The following is a 19,744-nucleotide window of genomic DNA, read 5'->3' as shown; positions in this document are numbered from 1 at the left end:
TCTGCGGGGAGAGAAAGGAGATGAGAGCCTCTTTCTTATCACCGCCAACTTGGTAGGAGGGGGAACAAGCAGATAGTGCAGCAGCCACAAGCAATATTAATGGTTATGGAAAATTATCACCGAGCTTTGTTACAGTCCTCCTTTGATACTTGCCTGTCAGTTCTATAAACCAACCTTCTATCTATTGAAGTCAATCGTCATCAGTCGTGTTAATTGTGATGCTACTGATTGGGTCTCCAGTGCAAACCATGCAAACAGCTTATCGCGCAGATAAACAAGCCAGCCTTATAGTGAGGTGTCTCTATAAGAATTGGGCAATCATCAGACTATCAGACTGATTCGATCCATGAATAGCCATTGGAGACAAGATACCTTAAGACGCAGGATCTGATATGAATAAGCTAGTAGAAACGATTGCGGATGGTGATACGTTCTTCTGCTTCCAAACACGAACATTTGAGGATCTGATTCACGTGATTCCACCATGCTATTCCCATATTGAAGCTCCAGTATCGCTAAGGGACGGAATGACCGGTATTAGCTCTGGGAAATGAATACTATGTTGTAGTAAATAGTGATATGCAAATGGTGTGTTAATGGATGACTTGTGCCCTTCCCGGTTCAGAGACGACGCCGTAATAGTGGAGCTCTCCATAGTCTGTCTATGCTGGATCTTCGGACCGTGGAAGCTTTGTTGACATTATTCCCCCATATCATCTGCACGCATCCACCATGCAGTCTTCGAAACAACCTCCCCGGCCCAAAACTCTTGAGTGGGCTCACCAATCACACACATGCGTCTTCATTCGCAATTTGAAGCTGCTACAACTTGACCGTCAACCCGACTGGCCTGACATTACTGTCCGCTCTCTTTCGCCTTCATCGCAGAACCAGCGCCAGCGTATTAGAGCGGTCGAATGGGCTCTGTATCACCTGGTAGCCCTCTGGGATCCTAAACTTGCTCACGATGTATGTGATTATTTGCAACCATCGTTTACTACGCGTATGAATCTGACCAGCTACCATTGCTAGAAACTCCGTCCTTTCTACCCTCCGTTGGAGCCACTCCAATCGGTCAATCTTCGTGCCGCTCTATCTCGAGTACTTTCCGATCTGAAGAAGAATGGCGATCTCGGCAGAGAAACTATCTTTCGCAAGTCCATGTTGGACGATTGCAAAGGGGAGAAGGTCGATGAGCTCTTGGCCGTCTTCTCCACCGCCGTCTTGCGCAAGGTCCTGGCTTCGTCGATGGACGGTCTGCCAAACCCAGCCATGAGATTGTCTATGGCTAAGGGCATCGCTCCGGATGAGTATCAGCTGATGCTGCCGCTGATTCTTGTCCATCGTGTCTCTCTGGCCACAATGGGTGAACGTCGGTCCCGGATTATGGACGTTCATGAGAAGTTCTCTCAGCTCCTGGACAGCAAGAAGACTCAGCTCGACGATCGGTCAAAAGAGGGTCCGCCTGATATTCCCAAGGATGTCGCCAACCTTGATGCATTATCACGCGAGCTGAAAGAGAATTGGATGGGTAGCGAGGAGTGGGCTGATACCCTGCTTCAGGGCGGCGCTCGCAGTAGCAGTGATGCCTTCTTAGAGCTGCCGTTTGAAACAGCATGGTCCAAGGCAAACGAGACGACCGTGGAGGATCTGACCGTCAGCGCGACGCCCGACCTACTGGTTGACTTGGAGTCCCGCATCGCGCGTCAGCGCAATCGGTTGCAGAAATGGCGCGAGGTTGCCAGCTCCATGCGCGAGAAAGATGGCGCTGGGTCTCAGGCGTCGGGAAATGCAGCAAAAAAGGCGCCACTGGCCTTCAAGGATCACCAGGCTCTCAGCGTGACTAGCATCTCGAAAGTCGTTCGCCAGCCGCTGGCCCGAGCTGCTCCCCGACAAGACGACCAGGCCCTTCTACAGTCGATGAATGAAGCTCTTTCCCGCATCGACGGTAAGCCTCGTTCTTCTGGACGAGCGGCTCCTCCACTACGTGTCCCTGCCATGGAACCAACCATCACAATACCCTCCGACGCTGAATCAGCCAAATCCTCGGTTTCACAATACTCCAGACCTTCCTACTGTAAAGAATTGAATGAAAACGAGGCCGTCCCCTCACCAGACAACCTGTCAACCCGAACAAGCTCGCCTATCGTTCAAATCACCCCGGATCCAGACATCGAACCCAAACACGACCCTCGCCTCAACACGTTCACTCTCGTCGAACGCACCCGCAAATCCATGTCGCTACTTCCGCCCCCGAGCAGCCGCCCCCCACAGCAGCCTCGTCGCTCGCGCAAGTCGCGTGTCTCCCTTCCCGTCAACCAGTTCGAAACGCCCGAGAAACAGTCGCAGACTCGGGCGTCGACTCCGCGGGACCAGCTGTTCGAGGAGGAGGCGGACTACAATAGCGTGTTCAAATCACGGCCGCGCGTCGCGCATAGTCCTATTGCCTCGCCGGCGGTGCATGTGACGCCATTGGAGGAGTTTGATCCGGATGCAGATGAGGACTCGGTTGGGGATCTTGAGGAGATGGACCTGATTGCGTCCCCGTCTGCTCGTGGGCGGAGAAGGGTATGATGCCTCCCATTTATTTGTGAATCTTACCTTGTCCAAGCTGGTTCACGTTGGTGGTGTGCATATATGCGTGAATGTATATAAGGTTTCCTCGCGGAATGTAGATCATTAATTCATTCGTGTTCATCGTACGGTAGAGTAATTGTCCATAAGTCATCCTGTGCATCCATCCCATAGTCCCACGCAGTACCGTGTATCCCAAAGCAGTATTTATCTGCATAAAACACCTGACCGTACCCATGTGAAATTCATTATGATGATTATTTGCCCCTTGTACTTCGACCCGGATTCCGAGTGCGCCTGCGCGTCGAGGGTGGCTCATATTCGGAAGTAGACGCCGACGGCTCGTCCTCTCCAGAATCCGATATCTGCTGCGGAGACGAGAGATCGTCGCCCCATCGGAGCTGATGCTAATCGCATCGTGACCGGGCCCCACCTCATCCTCACTTACAGCTTCCGTTTGTTGCGCTGAACGAGCCTGGCGCGGATGGTGATCCTCAACGACCAGGTCGCCGTCGTCACCGTCGTCTTCACCGGGGAGAAGGAAGCCACCGCCACGGTCAGCAGGTTCACCGGGCCACTCGTGCAAGGCCTCCGGAACAGGAGGTGGACGGGCTTGACTTCGTGCGTGTCGGCTTGCGAATGGGTTATGAGATTCGCGCTCCATGTCTTCGTCGTCGGCTCCGTACTCCTCACGAACGCGCTCCGCGATGCGCAGCCCGAAGAGGAACTTGCGCCATGTCTGTAGGATGCGTTTCTCAGCCTTGAGCTGCTCCTTCTTCCGTTTCTCGGCGTCTTCGGCGCGCCAGGCGTCCTTGACGAGATCTTCGTTCTCGGAGGCTACAACCACGCCCTGGATGACGGGGACGGCCATCTTGGACCCGAACTCGAAGCCTGTGACGGCTTCCGCGTAGTCGATGCCGAGCTTCTTGCAGATGCGTACTGTGCCTGGCCACGGAATGTGGACGGCACCGCGGGGTACCATGCTGGGCACGAAGCAGTCGATGTTGCCGTATTCGTTTTTAGGGATGATGCCGTCGCGAATTGGTGGTGGTATTATGTATTCGGTCTGGTACTTGGCATATAAGCCTTGCTTGGGCTTCTCGCCCGTCTCGCGTTCCATCTCGTCGACTTCACGCTTCCGGAGAAGGGTGACGGCGCGGATCGGCACCAGTTTCAGCGGGGCTTCGCCCATCTTTATCTGGCGTCCTTCCTTGTGCCAGCTCTCGGCGGATAGGCACTTGAGGACATCTGCTCGCCGGTATACCTTCTCTTCTTTGGCCTTGTCGCCCTTGCCGCTCACAAACGTGCGGACAGGCTGGGCTCCAGGTCGAAGAGCTTCTTCACGGCGCAGAAATCGCTCCAGGACGAATTCAGTCGACGAACGAAGGCTCTGCAGCGTGTCCCCTTCCTTAACCTGTTTTTTCTCAGGCTGGTTAGGGCGCAGGTCTGTGGCGTCTTCGACCTCATCGACTTTCGTGCGATTCTTCTCAGGGCGCTCATACACCCGCAAAATGGTCCGAAACCAGTCATACTCGAAGAACTTTCTCTTCCGGCCTGGTACCGGAATTCTCTCGACTGGTATGCGATAGCCCTTGGTCTTGCCTGGCCAGGTTCGACGACGGAGGTAGCGTGTCGTAACATCCTTAGCAGTCTTGTCGGAAGAGTACGCAACAACGTAGCATATGACCTGCTTGACCTTCTCAGCTTTGGCCCCACGGGGCTCAAACGCAGCCTGCAGCTCTGGAGTTGTTGCCACAGGATTCGACAGTATCAGGGGATCAACAGGAATTATCTCGTGCGTGATGGGCGAGGCTACCTCAGTCCAATAGATGGGAAAGGGAAGGTCCTTGTCGTATTTTTTGGGATTGTACTTATGGGGGGGAGCGGTCTCTGAGTCACTACTGTCGGTTTCTAGACCAACTATAGGCTCAGACTGCCCATTCTCCTCAATGGACCCTTCCTCCACTTTAGGTCTCGGCGTGTAAACCTCCACTTTGGTCCAGCCAAATCCAAGGGGCTGCAGATTGGCGACCAGACGGGCTTCCACCCCCAGAGCGCGGACCAGCGCGGTGAACAGTTGAGCCCCGAGATCTCGAGAGCCCTCCATTCGCTCTGCTGCAGTACGGAACTCTTCTATATCCCGTATTCGCTCCCCATGTCTCTCAGGATCGTGTTCGTCTTTCTGGAAAGAAGATATTTCCGCTTCCAGGTGAGCCATTGGCCGATAACCACCCTTTCGTAGTCCCGGCGCGGTAATCTTGAATTGCTTTCTCCAGTAAGCGGCCAATATTCTGAGTAATGAGATGATGGGATCTCCGCGACTCATATCAGGCTTCCCAGGCTCTACGCGCGATGAGCCCTCACTCCAATCCCGATCTGATTTCCGAGTTTTGCCTTTCTTTTTCTGGGACTTTATCTCGGGCTTCTTCTCGGGAGGAGCGAGACCGGAGGCGATGCGCCATCTCTTGACCTCCTTGTGAATTCCAGCAGGGAGCTTTTGACGTAGTATCTCGTGGACTTTGGTATCGTTTGCCCAGGCGTTGCGCACGGCGTTGTGGTAGAGCAGGAATTGGACGTGTAGACAATGGGTGGCGATGCGGATTTGGCGCTCGATCTTGGATGGACCCTGACCCTTCTTCCCAACTGCGATATCAGCCAGATGTACCTCATTCTTGTCCAATGTCAATTCGAGATCTTGCACAGCAGGAGCCGGCGTCGAGACCGACGTAGAGGTGAATTTGGAGTCCATCGCGTCCTCCCAATCCACCTCGTCATCGTCGTCGTCGGACTCAGCCTCGGACGCGGATTCGGAGCCATCGGAGGCTTGTTTCTTCTGTTTCTGAAGGTCCCTTTTCGCATGGGGTTTGTCGTCCAAGCTAGGCGCATCACTTAAGGATGAATCGGAGTCAGAGTCTTCGTCAAAGTCTGCGATCTCCACGATGGAGGTGGCATTCTGACGCTTGGCCGTGGGCGGATCCTCGGAAGAGACACGCTTACGGGGAACGAAGGGTGGCATGCGAGGGAGCCGTGAAGACTAAGGTTGCAAAATGGTAAAATATCAACAAAAGATGATGAGATTGGTTCGGAAATCTCGAAAGATAAAAGAACGGCGTGGAGACGGCTGGAACAACCGAGGATGAATGACGGAAGGAAACCCATAAAGATCTCCACATTCTCCAAATGGATCCATATCCTTCATTTCGATAGACGATAACTACGGATTAGTGTAGATTCGATCTCTTGGATTCCAAACCATCGCTCATATATATTTTGAAATACGAAACCTCAGTCACTACTATATCAGTGCCTAGTTTTGTCGCCAACGCGCAATCTTCATGGACGCCGTCAAACGATTCTTCTCCTCCCCGCGCTTTGCGGTCGCTGGAGCCAGCAACGATGCGAATAAGTTTGGTTACAAGAGTGAGTTATCAGTGAAAGACAGCATGGCATACGGATCTTCGGTCTATCAAGGCTCGATCATCGTATCGCTAACATTAACATACTGATAGTCCTTGCTTGGTATCATCAACACTCTCTGCCCGTCACTCCCTTGAACCCTCGAGCACCACAGATCAATCTCCCCTCCAAGTCTTACCAAACGGTCCCTTCGCCCAGCGCTCTGCCTTCTCCTTCTCAGACCTCGTTGTCGGTTGTCACTCCTCCTGCGGTAACGCTGCCTCTGCTTCAGGAGGCTCATTCGGTCGGGATCCCCGCGGTCTGGCTGCAGCCTGGGACCTTTGACGATGCAGTGCTGGAATACGCCCGAGAACACTTTGAAGCAGCGATTGCAGGAGATGGAGGACGAGGCCACGAAGGCTGGTGTGTGTTGGTGGATGGAGAAGAAGGATTGGAGGCTGCTGGCGTGCAGTGGACTAGTCAGAAGCTGTGAACATCTATGATCGTCGCCAAGATGATGCATATACACTGTGAATGACGAAACGTTAATTGATCTATAGCAAGTGGTGGTTGTTGCAGAAACAAAGAAAAAATAATAATGATGGATCCATCACATTAGTATCATCGCTGCTTCTTGAGTATCATAAGGTGACCAAACGAAGTGTGGTCTATGCGCCTCTCCCAGCCATCTTCATACTCTTTTCTCTCTTTCGCTTCTCTTTCCCGCCTCATCATATTTATCTCTCCCAACACACCCAAGTACGTACTTGTCAACATCGTCATCGCCTCTATCGTTCGTTCCTTTTAGACTTAGTCTAGTTTCTCCTCTAGAAGAGGTATCTAAAGAAATGCCAGACTTCTTTCTCGATTCCCCCGTCCCTCCCAAACTCGATCTGGCCGCCGCTCCTTCTCAGCTGTTTCAAGTTCCTCAAACTCCGTCAGCCTCGTCCTCGCTCTATCGCTCCATCTCCCTCCCCAGCCGCAAACGATCTCGCTTTGAATCCGGGGAGAGACGTCCTTTCTATGACTCCCCGGTCGATCTCGCCAGCCCCGCTCCTTTGGTCAACACCGAGTATCATCTCGCCGGTGGGGAAGAATACAACTATCAGCAACAGCCGTATTACCATCAACAGTTCTCCCGCGGTCCCTGGCTTGTACGCCGCGAGAATCCTGCAGAGCTCGATTACCGTCCCAGTCGCTATCGAGATCATCCTCTTCCGGCTCCTCTCGATGTCAGTATCGAGTCCTTGACCCCCAGTGAGGCCTGTGGACCCAGTCGCAAACGCAATCGCCGGGATTCGAATTTGCCATCCAGCCCCAAGCAACCTACCCATGATGAAAAGAACGGCAGTCCCTCGCAATCTGAGCCCGTGAGCTGGAGCCGGGCAGTCTTCAATGTTGTTGGCAAAGTGTGGGAATTCTGCTGGTCGGGTGCTTTCCGAGGCTTCTACGCCGGAGGTGGCCGGGGATATAGTATGGGAGCCGATTCTGGTTTGAGAACCCAGCCTGATGAAAACTGGGAGGCACCAGTGTCAACTGAGAAGGAGAATTGCATGGCATCCAACGATGTCACCCATCAGCGAGACGGATCATTCCCTGTCCCTGGCCGGTTTCCGAAGGATGAAATTCAACAGAATTGGGTCATGGTTCATGAAGATACTCAGGATGGTTTCTTGCAGGTGGTCAGTCCATCCCCTGTAACTGCTCGACGCGTGAGTCGCCGGCACGGAGTTGTCCCATCCCATACTCGTCGCAGATCAGGCGTCTCGATGCCTCGGTCCGGGAAAAGGATCATGCCGTCAACTCCAACCAGATCACAATTTTCATCCCCAGCAAAGCCGCGCGAGAGCCCTGTTTCAGTGGAAACGCAGCGCTACGTGGCTCGGATGCGCCGCATGGAGCGCGAAGAAGACGCTAGTTTGCAACGACTCAACGAGCAGCTTCAAGCGATGATTAAGGAAGGGAAACAAGCCTTGGGGACTCGGGTTGAGGTGGACGATCTGGATCTGGACGAGGATTATTGATCTTCCTCGGAATGTGCTCGCAACTCAAGACACTCTTTCATATTGATACCCCCAAGCGTTCGTTTACCTTTCGAATTTTGGACGATTACTATCAGATGACCACTGTTCTGCTGCGGTACCTCGTTCCCTTTTTTGTTTTTTTCTTTTGCGGTCGAGAGGCTTGTTTAACTCGGACCTACAGCCGAGTGAACTCCAGAGTCCCTCGCTTCTGCTGAGCAGTTGTACTTTTGAGGCATTTTTACGAGTGTATGAACGTTAACGAAAAGAATGACATGATATGATCTGACCCTTGACATTCTTCTAATTCACATCGATCCCGCAGTCTCAATTGCGGTAGTGGTCATCCCGTCACGATGGAAGGGGAACGAGTGTGGGAGGGTTAGCGAGTGCGTCTCCGACAGGCTGAACCAGACCAGAAAACTTGAAAGATTTGAAAATTTCCGGATTCAGCAGCAGGTTGCCGAGCGTGGGGACTCTAGCCGGGGCTTGTTATCGTTCAAGTGGGAGGGAGTGTTTTTCGCCCCGATCTGCCAGTTCTCAACTATCAGTGAGGACCGAGCTGCTGCTTCTGATATAACAGGGTAGACTCACGGGAATAGGTGCTGCCGCCGCCATGGCCACGAGCAGCGTAATGACTACAGTGGATGACTTGACCATCTTGCTTGTGCTTCTGTTAGTCTGGATTGGCTCCATTGAAACGCATGTATGAAGTTGCGGTTCGACTTACTGTTTTGGATATTGCAGTACTGTCCAAGACTGAACGGATGTGCGCAACGGGTCAGCGAAATGTTCTATGGTCTGCAGTCGGTTTATGACTTGTAGTAGCGGTTAATCCCTGACGCGACGAGCCGTCGTGTTTGTTACCCCTAGATCAGGGCTACATTCCGGGAGTCGGATCATGTATCACTTCCTTATCCAACGCTGGCCCCCTATGGTGAAATTTCTGCTGATCAAGGGACTTCATGGTCCTGCGCAACCGACACGGATCTGATTTACTAACTTCTAATGTCTAATGGCTGTCTCGCAAGCAGCCTTCGACTGGGAGACTTGACAGCGTCTGTCTCATGCACACTGCACGAGGCTCATAAGTACGAAAGTTAATTGCCTCGCCTCCTGTGCTTGGTGTCTTCCATTCTCAATGTAAGGGATGGAATGTATCACTCATAGGCAAGGGTCGAATCAGAAACCGTACGAGGGGAGTAGCGGGAGGACTTCGTATCTGTAGTGATAATGACTTGGGGGTAAAGCACAAAGCTGGCTTAAGGCTTGTGTTCGATGGAGCAGACAAGAGTGTCACGGCAGTAAGGTGCATCAAAATACCATATTGGCGTCGGTTGTATGCAAAGGAATGCACAATGTCCATTCTCCGAGCGCCATATAGATACATCGTGACATGGAAGCCAAGCAGCTAAGCAGGTACGGATAGTTTAACGATGGATTGGAACAATGCTCCATATCGTGTCCCGGACACTGCCAAACGGTGGTGATTTGATCACATCTCCTAAACCAAGGTCCAAAGCTTAGCCTATCCTGATTACTCAGTCTAAACTTGAACTTTTATTACTACTCCAGAAAAAGGAAAAAAAAAAAAAAAAAAAAAAAAAAAAAAAAGGGAAAGAAAAAGAGAAAGAAAAAGAGCAGGGGTGAAAATTAAGGCGAGAAAAGAAGCAAAGAAAGCAAGACCAAGCAGGGAGTGGAAGGGAACTTGACAAAAAAGACATGACCTACGCAGGATTCGAACCTGCAATCTCTTGATCCGTAGTCAAGCGCCTTACCATTGGGCCAGCAGGCCATTTGATGAGAAATAGGAGCATTTTTAGCCATATTAGCTAAATAAAGCTAATATCCAACCTAATTGCTATTTGCCCTAAGTACATCTATATATCTGAATATATCGACCCGAGGGTAATGACCTAGGAATGGAGGTCAGCGGACTGAGTCTCTTTCGTGGTTAGATAAGCATAATACACCCAAGGCACGCCTAATTGAAGCATATATCTAATCCATGCAGCTACAATTGGTACAGACGTCCTTCGAATGGTCTCAGAAAGATGAGGTCCGGAGTAGAGCTTGCTTCGCACGTCATGTGGTTCGATATCAGTAGCCTGGACGTCGACAAGTCCACACCGTGGTTTACATAGTTCCACGAGGAAGCGCAGCCGGAGAAGTTCAGCACGACAAGATAGCTTTTGTGTTTGGATGTTCGCTTGTAGGCCCAGATGATGGGGTTTTCCACGTCCAAGCATTCGTATGACCCGTAGTACTGGAACCGAGTCAGTATAGAGGATATGGCCAGCGCTCAAAAGGTGTGCTTGCCAGAGTCGGGTTGGCCTTTCGCATGGTGATCAGGGAGCGATAGAATGTCCAGACCGACTCAGGACTGTGTCTCTGGCTGGCGTGGCACCATTCTCCGCCGTGATCAAAGGCTGGAAGCCACGGTTTGGCTGCCGGGTCTGTGAATCCCCCATGGGGATCCTCAGTCCACTGATAAAAATGTCTGTCAGTGATATGGCGATCAAAGTGAAGTGGATGCTAATGTCTCACCGGAATGGGTATCCGAGTGTTATCGCGACCTTTCTGTATGATGGCCTTTCTGGCCAACTCGAGCTTTTGTGGTGCTTCGGTTCCTGCGTCTTCACAAGCTCTTCGTTACGTGAGTAATTGGTCAATGTGCCTGGCCAGAGTAAATGACACGTACGCTTTCCAATATTGGATTGTCTCAATGTCTTGATTCATTTCTTCCGAAAAGAGTCCCGGGTTGATCATCCCTAGCTCCTGCCCCTGGAAGATGAGATTTGTGCCCTGGAGCGTGAACTGCCATAAAGCAAGCAACTTGGCGCACAGAGCCCGAAACCGCGGACTGTTGGTAGTGAATCTAGAGATGCCTCTTGGCTGATCGTGATTCTCCATCCAGACTGTGTTCCATCCCCCATTGTTGACCAAAGTTTCTTGCCACTCGTTGATGATTCGTTTCAATTCGGGGAGCTCCCATTCCCGCAGCATCCACTTGTCGCCATCGTGACAGTCGAGCTCTACATGCTGAAATTGAATGATCAGGTTTAGTTCGGGACGAGAATTGAATCGTGATGTATATCGAACAGCTTCAGGAGCGGAGACGCCGCAGGACATCTCCGCTAGGGTCATGCAGTCATAACGGGAGAACACTTCCTCGTGCATTTCCTGCAAGTACTCATGAATATGAGGACTTTGGAAGCATGTCAACCTTGCAGCCCCGACAGGAATGGAATTTGCGGTGGGAGTAATCATACCCGTTTGCAAACAAGAAATTCGCCGGCTGCCATATTGAACCTTCCTTGGAGATGGGAGCATCTGGAAAGGATGATGTCTTTGACACCAAGTTCATCGTGTCGAGCTTCGCCAGTGTGACGAGTGGTCAGTCATGAGGACTACAGCAAGGCAAACACAATTGCTCACCCGGAATCCATCCACTCCCTTATCTAACCAGAACCTCAACACATTGTACAGTTCTTTTCGTACTTCCTCGCAATCCCAATTCAGGTCAGGTTGATTCTTGCCAAATATGTGCAGGTCTTGAGCTTCGTCAGCCCCATATTCAGACATTGGAATGATTAGAATGACGAAGTACGCACAGAACTCGCCTGCCAGCTCGTCCCACTCCCAAACCGAACCTGCCCCAGACAGAGTGAGCTTTAAAGACGAGGAATGAACATGAAAGCTCCGCGACATACCAGTAAATGTACTCTCCCAGTTATTTGGAGGTATACGATTGCCAAACTCATCTAGCTTCCCTTCGCTCCAAAAATACCAGTCTCGCTTACCTAGGCTAGGATCTTTTCGAGCGCGTCGAGAGGTTTGGAACCATTCGTGCTTGGATGGATACTAGTCAGTACGCCATTATTTTCCTATCATCCATCGTGGACTCACCTCAGTTGCAGTGTGATTGAGAGCGATGTCCAAGATCAACCTGAGTCCTCTTCGATGTGTTTCCTCTATCAGGAGTTCCATGTCCTGCATGGTTCCAAAAACTGGATTAACCTTTCGATAGTCACTAATGTCATACCTGCAATCTTCTCGTCAGTCCCTCGATACAACGCTTAATGTCCAGCTCGTTTTCATACCCCATGTCCCGCATTGGCGATTCATAAATAGGTGAAATCCAGACCACGTCTATACCGAGCGCGACGAAATAGTCGAGATGATTAACTATCCCGCGAAGGTCCCCTTTGCCATCTCCATCGGTGTCTTGAAAGCTCTGAATCAATACTTGATAAATGGTTGCTTTCTGCCACCAACGCAGCTTGTCGAGACTGTCTGACTCTTGACATTCTTTTGATGCATCAGGGCTCTGCGCCCTGTCTGTGTTGATCGGATGAAAATCTGAGCTAGACATAAAGGAGACGTCTTCTCTCGCGCTTGCGCTTCCATGCTACAAAACGGAGCGACGCACGAACGTTACAAAATTCAAAATTATCGCATATCTGGTGAGAGGTGGTATCTGTTCCGCGGCCTTGTTTTCCAGTCAATTTCTAACGGTCTTGTTGAGGTCATAGGATGGTCATTTCGTCCGACGGATATCTATTCCATGGGATGTCCTTCCTACGCTTCGAAAATATATCATCAATGATGATGGCACCATCAAATATATCATCTTGGGGGCAAAATATTGCCCCAGCTGTATAAATGACTACTTATTCTTCCATGCCAATCGCTCCGGCCAAGGATGTTTCATCTGAGACGATTTCTTCTTCAGAGAGCCTTCCGCTGTGGGTTGCGAAGCTTGACTCCCACATCTGCCAGACCATCTAAGTCAGATCATCAATACTACCAGCCTCCAATAAGTTCTCTCATCAGAGACAAACCATTTTCGACAACCGCAAAGATGCCATGTCCAACGACTCGGAACAAGTGCGTGACGGCGTCTGGCACGTTCAAGCCGCAAATTCTCGATATGGATCGAGAATGGTGGCGAGAGATCATCATCTATGAGGTCTACGTGCAGTCGTTCCAGGATAGTAACAATGATGGCATTGGTGATCTTCGCGGCATCATCCAGCGGCTCGACTATCTGAAAGATCTTGGGGCGGATATGCTGTGGCTGACACCAATTTATGAATCACCCCTTGAAGATCAAGGCTACGACATTGCAAATTACAAGGGTATCAATCCCATGTATGGGTCTATGAAAGACTGGGAAGACCTTGCTGCAGAAATTCATAGGAGAGGAATGAAGATAATGATGGACATGGTGTTCAACCACACCAGCTCTCAGGTGAGCGGATCTAGTGCGAAACATCATTACTTCTGCTAATGGTTGGCCAGCATGCATGGTTCTTGGAGTCGAAGAAAAGCCGAGACAACCCGAAGAGAGAGTGGTACTTCTGGCGAAGGGGAAAGATAGGCAAAAACGGAGAGCGCTTACCTCCTAACAATTGGGAAAGTCTGTTTGGTGGTTAGCAAATCTCTCTATTCAGCCAGCCAAGCCATGCACTATCATACTAATTGCATCATATAGGTCCGGCATGGAAGTATGATGAGCATACAGACGAATGGTGTAAGTCTTCCGGATATAGGGTTTACCCCAATGATAGAAGGCTCACCAATAACAGACATGCATCTGTTCTCGCCATCTCAGCCAGACCTGAACTGGGACAACCCTGAGGTACGGAATGCAATCTTCGACGTGATTGATTTCTGGGGACAAAAAGGAACAGACGGCTTCCGGGTATGTCAGCCATGACCCCCGAATAGGGATGTTCCTGACGAGACCTATTTGTCCTAGTTTGATGTTATAAACCTTGTCTCCAAGACACCCGGTCTTCCGGATGCACCCATTGTGAACCCTGATAAGTACGAACAACCTGCCGTGCCATTATTCACGAACGGGTAAGCCTACCAGGGAAAGTAACTCGGAAGCACTGAGCTCTGACAAGATCCAGTCCCAATATCCACAAATACATGCATGAGATGAATCGCAACGTGCTGAGCAAATACACCAATTGCACAGTTGGTGAAATGCCGTGTGGTGTGGACGAATACGAGTCCAGTGAGTATGTGGCCAAGGAGCGCCAGGAGCTCTCCATGGTTTTTCAGTTTCACCATATGGATCTGGATGGTGAAAATGGAGACAAATGGAAGCCTCGCAAGTGGGAGCTCTGGGAATTCGAGAAGGTGTTCAGGATTTGGCAGCAGCATATGCTGGGCAACAACGGTAGGTGACCGCTCAATTCATCCTTGGGAAGCAAGAGCTGAGAGACCCAGGTTGGAATTCCCTGTACCTTGAGAATCATGACCAAGCCAGGTGTGTGTCACGATTTGGCAACCCCGATCCTCGGTACAGAGCCGTGTCAGCGAAGATGTTGGCCACGATCCAGCTCTCTCTGAGAGGAACCCCTTTCATCTACCAGGGCCAGGAATTGGGTACCCCACATCCGCAGAACTGGAAGATTGAAGATTATAACGACGTTGAGACCCATGCATACTACAACGCGTAGGCTTATTCGCAGCGAGTCTTCCCTTGATCTATCATTTACTGACCCATTTTACAGTCAGTACAAAGCTCGCAAGGAAAAAGATCCCTCCAAGGAGCCTGACATGTCCGATGTGATGCATGTCATTCGCCTCAAAGGACGGGACAATGCGCGTAGCCCTATTATGTGGAATAATGCGCCCAATGCAGGCTTCACCTCAATAGATGCCAAGCCATGGCTCCGAATGAACGATGAATATGCCGATATCAACGTCCAGGCTCAGGATCGTGATCCCGACTCGGTCTTGAACTACTACAAGAAGCTGTTGCATATCCGCAAACAACATCCGCTGATGGTATGGTTAATCATAATGATCAAAAGATGAGGTAGTCAAGCATACTGACCGGCGGTTCCCAGTGGTACGGAGTCTATATTCCTATCAATGCGAGTGACCCCAAGGTCTTCTCTTTCCTGCGGACGCAAGGGCCGTGGCGCACATTGATCTTCTGCAACTGGTCGGCGGAAGAGTCCGATTTTGAGATTCCCGAAGAGATCGACGTTGACTTGGCTATTATGCTCATCGCCAATTACCATGTGGATGAATACCAGCTGCAGCAGAAGGTCCGACTCAGGCCATATGAAGCCCGCATCTACTCCCTTCGTAACTAGACAGGTAAGGCATTTTTGAGACAGAATAAGTGCAAGAAGTTCATTGTGCATTGCCGACATTGCAAGAGACTGCTTATCGCTGGCTACAAAAACTTCTCTCCTTTCAGGCGCCATGCAGCTATCTATAGAATTGAGTTATATTCATTGACATAATCTAAATAGAACGAAAACTTTCATCATTCAACTCGATTGTAGGCTCCGTAATCCTGATCTGTAGTCCGTATATTCCTAAAGCTCACTGCCCATTCTCAAACGGCAGCCCGGACTCCTTCCGAATAGCTCCATAGACAGCCGCGATATCCCCTTTCTCCCCCTTCTCGGCCTTGACCTCCTGCAGATACGAATCCGTGACCTCAACACTACGCAGCCGCATACCAGCCGCACCAGCCAAGCTAGCTGCATGCCGCAGGTCCTTCCGCGCCAAGTCCACTGCGAAGAGCGGCTCCTCACGCTTGTAGTAGTCGCCCGTACACATCCGGTCCGCGTATTTCGCGAACATGCCCCCAACCAGCGCATGCATCCACTGCTGGTAGACATCGGCCCCGAGCCCGGACTTCTCCGCCGCCACGAGCCCCTCGGCAATCGACTCGACCGTGTTGAGGATGAGCGTGTTGCCCAGGACCTTGAGGGTGCTGGCGCGGCCGACGTCGTGGCCGCTCATGTCGATTGTGGCGCGGGCGGTGACACCTTCGAAGAACGGCCTGATGCGGTTGATGGCGGCTGCATCGCCGGCGGGCACGACGACCAGCTGGCCTGCGTCTGCGAAGGCTGGCGCGCCGAAGACGGGGCAGGCGATGAAGGAGGCGCCGCGGGGTGTAGGGCGGCGTGGATTCGGCGGGAGGTGTCCGGGTGGACGGTTGAGCAGTCGACGACGACCTTGGAGGTGAGATCGAGGGAGGAGTCAGACAGGATGGTGGTGATGATCTGGTCGAGGGCGGGATCGTCACCGACGCAGATGAAGATGATGGAGGCGTCCTTGACGGCTTCGGGGATGCTGGAGGCGACGGTGACGGGGGCTTTGGTTGAGCCGAGGGATTCGGCGAATGCGGAGGCTTTGGCCACGGTGCGGTTGTAGAGGGTCAGAGAGGACTGGGGGCCTTTTTGAGCGATGTTCTTGCTCATTCCCTGGGCTTGTGTTAGCTTGTTTATCTTGGGGGGAGGAGGGGGTGAATATGATCTGAAAGTATACCTACCCGTCCGATGTTCCCGAGGCCAATAAAGGCTATACGTTCACCAGCCATCTTCGCAGGTAGACTAGGAAGATATGATATACAGCAGGATTGAAGTATAAAAGAAACTGTTTAAAGATGGCAGTTCTAGATGCCTTCTCTTATTGTATGAAAACAACTGCGGAGCGGAGTAGACGGTGCGGGGAGAACACAGTGCAGGTTAGCCGGTACCGGCGAGAAGATGACTTCAATTCACACTCTACGTGAAGAAAAAGTGAGGGGAGAATCGTTCCATCTAACTAACTACCTAGGAGCGTAAGGCACATTTCTCTGTGCGTCCTCTTTGACTCAAACACTGTCCTCCTCCGATTTCTCCCTAAGCCGTTAACGGCATCCGTCCTGCCCGCGCGGTCCGCACGTTCCCACCTGTTCTGAATCTCAACCGACCACCAGACTTCACTCTCAACTCAGCAACAGACACCTCCCCAGATTGCACACACTGACTTCTAACCGACCCCTACTTCGCCGCAACGTCGTAGGGGTTGGTTAGAAGTCAGGGAAGGATGCACAGCTGGACAGCTTCCTCTAGTACAAGGCGTTAAGAGTTCCCAACGCGATCTCCTGGGAAGTAAGCTCCTCTGCGGTTCTCTCCTCATTTCCGGCTGTGACCTGGTGGACGTTCACCTCTTCTGCCTGGTCTTTCTGTTGATCCTTCCTGTCTTCGCCTTTCTTCTGAGCCTTGACAAGCTCGACGATTTTCTCGCACGCGACGACACGTCCTTCCTGGGGCCCCAACTGAGCGGCAAGTGCTTTCGCGTTGGCAAAGATTCTAGGACTGTCATTGCTGGCCAAGACTCGAATCAGAGCGAGTCCCAAGTGCTTTCCATTGATAGCTGGGGCGGTCTTTCTGTTGGCCCAGACACCAATTTTCAGCCACTCAACGCGGGCAGCGAAGTCGTAAGTGTCGAACCAAGTGGGAAGGATGACCTGCGGTACGCCAGCTCTGCGAAGTCATCGTTAGTCGCAGCTGCAAGGACGGAAGTGTTGGCTCGCAGACTCACCTGATTGCCTCATGGAATGAATTGGAACCACCATGATGAATGATGCATTCAATGTGGCCGCTCATCAAGAGAGACATGGGTTCGACCCGCAGCCAGTCAGTGATACGCACGCGTCTATCTGCGATAGCGCCGCGAATGCTCTCGAATGCCTTGTCCTCAACGTTGATCTCCGGATTCCATTTCAATTTCCAGAGGATCTGAGTCTCGGGCTTTCTCTCGAGCAGCAAAGCTATGCCCTCAGCGAACTGTCTGGCCGTGGCATTATTGAAAACGACATGAGAGCCAAAGTTGGCGAGGACAGTGGGACCGCGACGGACAAACCTGGCCAGATCCGCATTCTCTGTTTCCAATGCGTCCCAAGGACGGACGATGGGGCCACAAAGGGTGAAGTTGCTGGGGACACGGCGAGAGAACTCGTACTCTTTCTTCGAGGGGACAAGAAATGGGGTTTTGTCGCCGGAGCGAGAGATCATACCAGGGGTCTTGCCGCTGAGTTCATTCTCGTTACGGTATCTCTTCAACTCCTTCAGCTCAGACGAATTGTGGATAGCCAGTCCGAGCCCCAGAACCAGAATGGTGTTTGGAATGACCTGGTGCAGGGGCAAAGGGTACAGGTAACCAGAGCAGAGTCTATTTTAAGTGAGTTAACACAAGAAGTTCGCTGCAAGATGGAGCTACTCACGCGGGAAATTTCCAGAAGTTCGCGAGCTTTGGCTGACAGTGGTCCTTGAGAGTATTGGGACTCAAGACGAGATACGGCATCTTCAGCTTGAGACACGCATCGATGGCCGGAGCAAACAATGGATCAACCACAACGACAACTGGCTGAATGTCCTGGATGACGGAAAAGCACTGAAAGTATACCGCCATGTACTCGCTTCCGTTCCAAGGAGCAAGAGCGTTGATCAGCACAGACTTGTACGCGCTCATGGCGCCCCTCAGTCCGACACGATGAATGTTGAAAGTACGGCGGTTACCGACCTTCTGGATGTACGCGTCTTGCATCGACAGTCCGCACAGCGGATGGAAAGTAGCTTCCTGCTGAGCGGATGCGAGGCTTTTGGCGCGTGCATTCATCAAGGTGACAGTAGGGCCAAGCACGGGGAAGGAGGCGATATGGACATCATACTCGGGACGCAGGAGGAACTCATGAGTGACAGCCAGACAAACGGAGGACTGTCCCAGCTCACTGTTAGTGAGGAAGAGGACTTTGGCTTTCTTGTCTTCGTCCATCTTGACTTGACCTTGACTGCAATGAACGTGATGAGATTAAACAAAACAAACGAGACGTGACGAAGCAGAGAGACTTTGATCGTGGAAGATGATACACTTGGAGCTAAGCGAGCAGCGACGAGAGTGTGAGAGAATGGATGATTGCGGAAGAAAGTGATGGTGATGAGAGAAGGAGAAGAGCAAGAAAAGTGAAAATTATGTTCTTGTGTGTGTGTGTGTGTGTGTGTGTTGATAAAGAGGTGAACGACTCAGCGACTCACAGGGCACATGACGCCTAAGTACGCTGTCACGGCGATGCGATATCTCGGAGTCAGTCAGAACTGTCAAGTGCTGGAGCTTCACTTCTCAGAGGAATACTGTGCCCTGGCGGCCATGTGCCTGAGCTAAAAAGAATCACTTGGCCGCATGGTCATGTTCATGAAGCTACAGGCAAGGCCCTCTTTATTCTATCTCCATGCACCGGTTTCTTTATGTTTTTGCGATTAGTACAGCCACAAGAAGGCAGAACATAGCCGGAACTGCATCACCGACATTCAATAGTCTCTCCTGATCGTTTCCAGGACCAGTTGCCTGCCGCTCATTGACACAACCACCTACAACGCAGGTATCTATAGACACGACCACTATACATCGATCCGTATCTTCAATCGCAGCATAGGAAGCCAAGTCAATTGCCCCGGGAACGCCCTGGATACACGGAAGTCGAGACTCAGACACATTTTTCGCTAACTACTACGTCGTTTCTAGGGGCCCTGCAATTGCACGACATAGAGAGCTACCCGAATCGCGAGATGGCTGACAGCATGAAGACGGATCCATCAAGTGACTGAGAGGCATCTACAATACTCGTAAGAGTTATATCAGGCCTCGAAGATGAGATTCGATTAGTGCTTGCTCATAACTCGTTCAGAGATGTCTGCGGTGAGCCTGCGTATGGATTTAAGATGGAATGTACGCAAGCGCTCGCGGTGCAGTGCCTTTAGGGAAATGATATATGTCTCTGCTGCAGGTATAAGCACTATCTGCGCAACATCCTCACGGCAATACAAAGGGTTGGTGGTTGATCGGGGCTTGAAGGTCTGGGGTATAAGACACTGCTACGTCAATCTCGAATCAAATCCTCTTTCTGAACGAGGAAAATATGGCTATGACTACGTCACCCGTATGAC

General features: G+C 51.4%; 8 protein-coding genes and 1 non-coding gene across 9 annotated transcripts; 4 read left to right on the top strand and 5 right to left on the bottom strand.

Annotated features, from left to right (window-relative positions):
* The first annotated feature begins 714 nt into the window (after window positions 1–714).
* On the top strand, window positions 715–2,664 carry P174DRAFT_437409 (uncharacterized protein). The gene is made up of 2 exons (XM_024826298.1): window positions 715–969; window positions 1,033–2,664. Exons 1-2 carry the CDS (start codon window positions 733–735, stop codon window positions 2,572–2,574), a joined length of 1,779 nt encoding a protein of 592 aa, XP_024687566.1. The 5' UTR covers window positions 715–732; the 3' UTR covers window positions 2,575–2,664.
* A 167-nt stretch (window positions 2,665–2,831) lies between these two features.
* On the bottom strand, window positions 2,832–5,713 carry P174DRAFT_447535 (Rad4 family protein; the record flags this gene model as incomplete). The annotated part of the gene is made up of 2 exons (XM_024828672.1): window positions 3,023–5,713; window positions 2,832–2,975 (listed from the first exon to the last, which is right to left on the bottom strand). Exons 1-2 carry the CDS (start codon window positions 5,588–5,590, stop codon window positions 2,832–2,834), a joined length of 2,712 nt encoding a protein of 903 aa, XP_024687565.1. The 5' UTR covers window positions 5,591–5,713.
* Window positions 5,714–5,909: 196 nt separating this feature from the next.
* Window positions 5,910–6,463, top strand: P174DRAFT_416675 (CoA-binding protein; the record flags this gene model as incomplete). The annotated part of the gene is made up of 2 exons (XM_024824520.1): window positions 5,910–5,994; window positions 6,084–6,463. The coding sequence occupies 2 exons, from the start codon at window positions 5,910–5,912 to the stop codon at window positions 6,461–6,463; spliced, it is 465 nt and encodes a 154-aa protein (XP_024687564.1).
* Window positions 6,464–6,818: 355 nt separating this feature from the next.
* Window positions 6,819–7,994, top strand: P174DRAFT_363353 (uncharacterized protein; the record flags this gene model as incomplete). The annotated part of the gene is made up of 1 exon (XM_024821914.1): window positions 6,819–7,994. The coding sequence occupies one exon, from the start codon at window positions 6,819–6,821 to the stop codon at window positions 7,992–7,994; it is 1,176 nt and encodes a 391-aa protein (XP_024687563.1).
* Window positions 7,995–9,714: 1,720 nt separating this feature from the next.
* On the bottom strand, window positions 9,715–9,786 carry P174DRAFT_t9. The gene has a single exon. It is a non-coding gene; the product is annotated as a tRNA-Arg (tRNA).
* Window positions 9,787–10,005: 219 nt separating this feature from the next.
* On the bottom strand, window positions 10,006–12,366 carry P174DRAFT_456569 (glycoside hydrolase family 13 protein; the record flags this gene model as incomplete). Its single annotated transcript, XM_024829444.1, has 9 exons — window positions 10,006–10,257; window positions 10,311–10,478; window positions 10,539–10,638; window positions 10,693–11,199; window positions 11,264–11,367; window positions 11,430–11,545; window positions 11,705–11,843; window positions 11,901–12,036; window positions 12,095–12,366. The coding sequence occupies 9 exons, from the start codon at window positions 12,364–12,366 to the stop codon at window positions 10,006–10,008; spliced, it is 1,794 nt and encodes a 597-aa protein (XP_024687562.1).
* Window positions 12,367–12,696: 330 nt separating this feature from the next.
* Window positions 12,697–15,112, top strand: P174DRAFT_468206 (alpha-glucosidase; the record flags this gene model as incomplete). The annotated part of the gene is made up of 9 exons (XM_024830560.1): window positions 12,697–13,245; window positions 13,296–13,425; window positions 13,489–13,527; window positions 13,583–13,698; window positions 13,756–13,859; window positions 13,913–14,184; window positions 14,235–14,463; window positions 14,522–14,798; window positions 14,861–15,112. The coding sequence occupies 9 exons, from the start codon at window positions 12,697–12,699 to the stop codon at window positions 15,110–15,112; spliced, it is 1,968 nt and encodes a 655-aa protein (XP_024687561.1).
* Window positions 15,113–15,265: 153 nt separating this feature from the next.
* P174DRAFT_437405 (NAD(P)-dependent oxidoreductase) lies at window positions 15,266–16,527 on the bottom strand. The gene is made up of 3 exons (XM_024826297.1): window positions 16,306–16,527; window positions 15,968–16,237; window positions 15,266–15,860 (listed from the first exon to the last, which is right to left on the bottom strand). The coding sequence occupies exons 1-3, from the start codon at window positions 16,351–16,353 to the stop codon at window positions 15,348–15,350; spliced, it is 831 nt and encodes a 276-aa protein (XP_024687560.1). The 5' UTR covers window positions 16,354–16,527; the 3' UTR covers window positions 15,266–15,347.
* A 339-nt stretch (window positions 16,528–16,866) lies between these two features.
* P174DRAFT_456566 (glycosyltransferase family 1 protein) lies at window positions 16,867–18,575 on the bottom strand (the record flags this gene model as incomplete). The annotated part of the gene is made up of 3 exons (XM_024829443.1): window positions 16,867–17,284; window positions 17,343–17,972; window positions 18,025–18,575. The coding sequence occupies 3 exons, from the start codon at window positions 18,573–18,575 to the stop codon at window positions 16,867–16,869; spliced, it is 1,599 nt and encodes a 532-aa protein (XP_024687559.1).
* Between the last annotated feature and the right edge of the window lie 1,169 nt (window positions 18,576–19,744).

This window comes from Aspergillus novofumigatus, assembly GCF_002847465.1.
Source record: "Aspergillus novofumigatus IBT 16806 chromosome Unknown P174scaffold_1, whole genome shotgun sequence".
NCBI classification, from domain to species: domain Eukaryota; kingdom Fungi; phylum Ascomycota; class Eurotiomycetes; order Eurotiales; family Aspergillaceae; genus Aspergillus; species Aspergillus novofumigatus.
This window is presented reverse-complemented; position numbering and strand designations above follow the sequence as displayed.